At 34.4% G+C, this 5,232-nt stretch overlaps 1 protein-coding gene across 1 annotated transcript; it reads left to right on the plus strand.

Moving 5' to 3' along the window:
- The first annotated feature begins 716 nt into the window (after window positions 1–716).
- On the plus strand, window positions 717–3,628 carry LOC143583846 (L-ascorbate oxidase homolog). The gene is made up of 7 exons (XM_077066044.1): window positions 717–870; window positions 967–1,076; window positions 1,378–1,648; window positions 1,926–2,022; window positions 2,122–2,467; window positions 2,739–3,104; window positions 3,203–3,628. Exons 1-7 carry the CDS (start codon window positions 736–738, stop codon window positions 3,483–3,485), a joined length of 1,608 nt encoding a protein of 535 aa, XP_076922159.1. The 5' UTR covers window positions 717–735; the 3' UTR covers window positions 3,486–3,628.
- Window positions 3,629–5,232: the final 1,604 nt, after the last annotated feature.

The following is a 5,232-nucleotide window of genomic DNA, read 5'->3' on the forward strand; positions in this document are numbered from 1 at the left end:
TGACAGCCTAAACAAACCTTAGTATAATTCTTTATTCTCTTCATAATTACAAGTAATAGATATGGAGACACAATAATAGCCATGCATGATTATGATTATGATTATGATTATGAAACCAAATCAATAATTACTAATTAGTCGAAACCGCGTGAAATCCGCCGAATTTGGAAAGCAGACAGCTCTGCCTTTTAGGGTTTAACCCAAACCCAGACCTTCCCCACTAAAGCAAACCCCTGATAATATTACTAACCATTTATAATTTACAACTTGTCACTACTATATAATATTATATTTATATGTGCAGTTGCATCTATTTATACAACATTATTCACACTTCTTCTTTCATTTGATCATCAATCAATCCTCTCTTGGTATGTACCCATTTCACCATTTTCTTTTCTTGAAATGTATCAAGAACTGTATGATCTAGGGTTTTTATTTTCCTTTTTTGTTAACTTTTGTGTTTTTATTTTCATGATTGATGATACCCACATTGCAAAAATTGATTTAATGAATAAAGTTTGGATTTTTACATGGTTTTAAGTTGTTCTTGGAATGTGGATATTTTTCAAGAATTGTATAATCTAGTTTTTTTTTTTTTTTTTTTGAGGAATACTCTGTTTTTGTTAACATTTTGTGTTTTTATATTCAAGCTTAATGATACCCACATTGCAAAATCAGATACAATTAATAAAGTTTGGATTTTTACAGGAATTTAAGTTGATTTCGGTAAAAATGGAGAGGAAAATTTTGCCAATTTTGGTGATCTTTATTTTGAGTTTTTGTATGGTGAAAGCAGAGGACCCTTATAAGTATTTTACCTGGACTGTTACCTATGGAACTGCTTCTCCTCTTGGTGTTCCTCAACAGGTTCTTTATTTTTTAACCATTAATTTTTTAATATTTCTAATTTTTGGTTTAGTGAAATTATGTTGGTCTTGTTAATTAATGTTGGGCTTTATTCAGGTAATCTTGATCAATGGACAATTTCCTGGTCCTACCCTTGATGTTGTCACAAATGACAATATTATCCTCAACCTGTTCAATAAACTTGACCAGCCGTTCCTCTTGACCTGGTTCGTCTTTCTATCAATTTAACTCTAGTTAGGGACGGGATCAAGAGAAAACTCTTCCTCGTGATAAAACCAAGTAATGCATACTACATGTATGCAGGATATCATACTACTCATGTAATATTAGTAGTACATATATGAAGTAGGATATGCTGCATATATGTAGTATGTATACTGCAAGGTAGTGTATATGTGTAGTATAGAGATGTTTATGTTTTCTCAAGAAGAACGATTTCTCATGATCCCTTCCCACTCTCGTTGACTCAAGTATTATAATAACTTACTTGATTTAAATGTGTTTTAGGAACGGGATTAAACAAAGAAAGAATTCATGGCAAGATGGGGTTTTGGGTACAAACTGCCCAATTCCTCCAAACTCTAATTTTACATACAAATTTCAACCAAAAGATCAAATTGGAGGTTACACATATTTTCCATCAACTGCAATGCATAAAGCTGCTGGTGGTTTTGGGGCTATAAATGTATATGCTAGACCTCGTATCCCTGTCCCGTATGCGATTCCAGCTGGCGATTTTAATCTACTTATTGGTGACTGGTACAAGTCTAACCATAAGGTGAGAAACTGAGAATCATATATAAAGTCAAAGTCAAATGTTGGACTCTCAAAGTTCGAATATTATATACATTCTTTTGGATGCTTAACTCAAGGTTTAGTAAATGATTTTGCTTTCCTATATGCTACAGTAGTTAAGAATACTTTCTTGTTTAACCTTAGTAAATCTTGTTAATTTTGAGATTAAAAGCTAGCACTTTTGACTCTTAAAAGTCAAACATGGTATTAGTATATCTTGTATTCAATATCAACGATAAGAACACCTTTTACGGTTTCAGGGCTTGCGACAATATCTCGATTCAGGAAGATCACTTACTTTTCCCGACGGTCTTCTTATAAACGGACAAGGTGGAACCACATTTAGTGGTGATCAAGGTAATTCTCAACCTTTAAAGTTAGTAGCTTGTGTTTGACTTTGAAAGTCAAAGGTAGTTATTCTGTTGTAACATTGCTATTTTTTGGAACTTTTTTCAGGTAAAACATACATGTTCAGAATATCAAATGTGGGCTTGTCAACATCATTCAACTTTAGGATTCAGGGACACAAAATGAAATTGGTTGAGGTTGAAGGGTCGAATGTGGTTCAAAACATATACGATTCACTTGATGTGCATGTTGGTCAATCGGCTTCTGTTCTGGTTACATTGGATCAACCTGCAAAAGATTATTACATTGTTGCATCTACACGATTTACACGAAAAATACTTACTTCGGTTTCGGTGTTACATTATACGAATTCCCATACAACAGTCTCTGGTCCAATCCCTGTGGGCCCGACCTACCAAGTTCACTGGTCTATGCAACAAGCTAGAACATTAAGGTATAAACTTACTTGCATTTATTTTAAAAAATATCAAATTTGAAAACAAAAGGTTATGTTTCAGCTTTTGAACCAAACAGATTGAACCCGAAACTGCTTTTAAGAAAACTAGAACCAGTTCTGTTTGGCTGTGTTTTGGATTTGTTGGTACGGGATGAGTGTTGTCAACCCGTACTTGTGAATAGAAACTAATGTGCATGATTAAGTGTGTAAACAAGCCGAGCTTTCAGAACTTGGGCTGATTTGTAATATTGGTTTTTCTTATTTTCAGATGGAACTTGACCTCAAATGCAGCCAGACCAAACCCACAAGGCTCATTCCACTATGGAACCATCACACCCACAAGGACAATCGTATTGACCAACTCCGCATTCTTAATCAACGGGAGGAAAAGATACGCTGTGAACGGCGTCTCATACATCAACGCAGACACCCCATTGAAACTAGCCGATTACTTTAACATCCCCGGTGTTTATTCCACAAACGCCATTCAAGCCTTCCCCAACAACGGGGCCCCACTTTTGGCCACATCCGTTATGCCCGCCTCACTTCACGACTTCCTTGAAATCGTTTTCCAAAACAACGAGAACACTGTTCAGTCATGGCACCTTGACGGCTATGACTTCTGGCCAGTCGGGTACGTATGTTTATATATTTAGACACATGTTTATATGTTTATTATTTTGTCTGTACATAAAATATATACCCAGTGCTTTAAATTATATATTAATGTAGGTATGGATCGGGACAATGGTCACAAGCAAGTCGAAAGAGTTACAACTTGGTTGATGCTCTCACAAGACACACGGTCCAGGTGTACCCAAACTCGTGGACTGTGATCTACGTGTCGTTGGACAACCAAGGTATGTGGAATTTAAGGTCGGCGACGTGGGAACGACAGTACCTCGGTCAACAGTTCTACCTTCGGGTTTATAATCCGGTCAAAAGTCTTGTGAACGAGTATGATATCCCAACGAATGCTCTTGTTTGTGGTAGAGCAGTAGGACGACACTCTTAAAAAGTCTTAAGTTGTATGCTCGTTGACTTTGTTGAAGGTCAACGTGAAAGGTCAACCGGATACACTCTTGGCCTTGTTTAACTATATGTCTGTATACGAAAGATTAGAACTGGTTTTCTTAAGCATAATAATTATTCTTTGTATTTTGCACGTTATATGTTATGTTATATAATTTATATACATTGGATTTCTACAAGCATAATATTTTTTTTGTGCTTATGAACTCGTTTTACAAAAGATATTGTTTACAAAAGTTTAAGTATTGGTATATGAACCCCTGCGAATCATTTCGAATGATATATATATATATATATATATATATATATATATATATATATATATATATATATATATATATAAAAATTAAGGAAAATTCCCAAAATAGGCATTTATGAATACGTTTTTCAAGTTTTAGGTGTCATTTTCAACAAATTCCCAAAATAGGTATTATAAACTAGTCGTGACGAATAGTTTTTGATTAACCACGAATAGTTTGTATAACCAATTAAAACTTGCTACGTGTCTATAAACTAACCGTAACGACCAGTTTCACTAATCATCTACTCGTGAAGATTAAATAAGTTTAAAGCCTCGTAATCAACGCCCACGAGTAAATAAGACATCCTTTAGTCGCAACGAGCAGATTCTAAAACCTTAAGAGTCGTGAGTAGTTATCAAACTAACCACGATGATGAGTTTGATTATTAAATACATCTAACTGGTTTGTTTTACAAAATACTAACCGGGATGGTTAGTTTGTTTGGTCAACTAGTCGTTACGAGTAGATATTGGTCAACGACTACTTTACATTCATTATACGAGTATTTTAGTGGTAATTAACTCGTCTCGATAAGTTTACATGGTAAACATTACGCATACGAGTAGTTCATATGTAGTTAACTCGTTGTGACTAGTTTACCTTGTTTGCATTCCCGATACAAGTATTTTATTAGTAATTAACTCGTTATGATAAGTTTTCCTGATTTACATTACCATACGAGTAATTTATTTGTAGTTAACTCGTCGTGTCTATATCTTGCTATAAATTAGTTGTGACTAATAGTCGTCGTGTGTATATCCACCGATATGAGTAATTACAAAACTTATAAGATAATCTTTTAACATGACCTATTTTAAAACGACTAGTAACTAAATCTATAAACTCACAATAACCGAACCTCAAAGATAGAGATATACCTTGCCGTCCACAATCAAACGGAACATACTCGGTAGCTCCTTTTGTTTCTTCCCACTTTCCGCCGTAACACACTACAATATTATTAATTTCTTTCTCCATTGATGTGCGGGTTCAAAACTACAAGAACATGCCATTTATAAACCCAACAACTTTAAAACAACACTGTAACGACTAGTTTAGACTATAAAGTAAGGAGACGAGTAGATTGTTATGTTAAAGTAGCCAAGACGAGTTAGTTACTAATTAACTACTCATATAGGAATGTTAACAAGGTAAACTAGACACGACGAGTTAACTACAAATAATTACTCGTATGGGTAATGTAAATCAGTTAAACTTATCAGAACGAGTTAATTACTAATAAAATACTCGTATCGGGAATGCAAACAAGGTAAACTAGTCACGACGAGTTAACTACATATGAACTACTCGTATCCGTAATGTTTTACCATGTAAACTTATCGAGACGAGTTAATTATCACTAAAATACTCGTATAATGAATATAAAGTAATCGTTGACCAATATCTACTCGTAATGACTAGTTGACC

The sequence above is a fragment of the Bidens hawaiensis genome, unplaced genomic scaffold (assembly GCF_021521415.1).
Source record: "Bidens hawaiensis isolate Kalapana, Puna unplaced genomic scaffold, B.hawaiensis_p1.1 tig00032577_1, whole genome shotgun sequence".
NCBI classification, from domain to species: Eukaryota; Viridiplantae; Streptophyta; class Magnoliopsida; order Asterales; family Asteraceae; genus Bidens; species Bidens hawaiensis.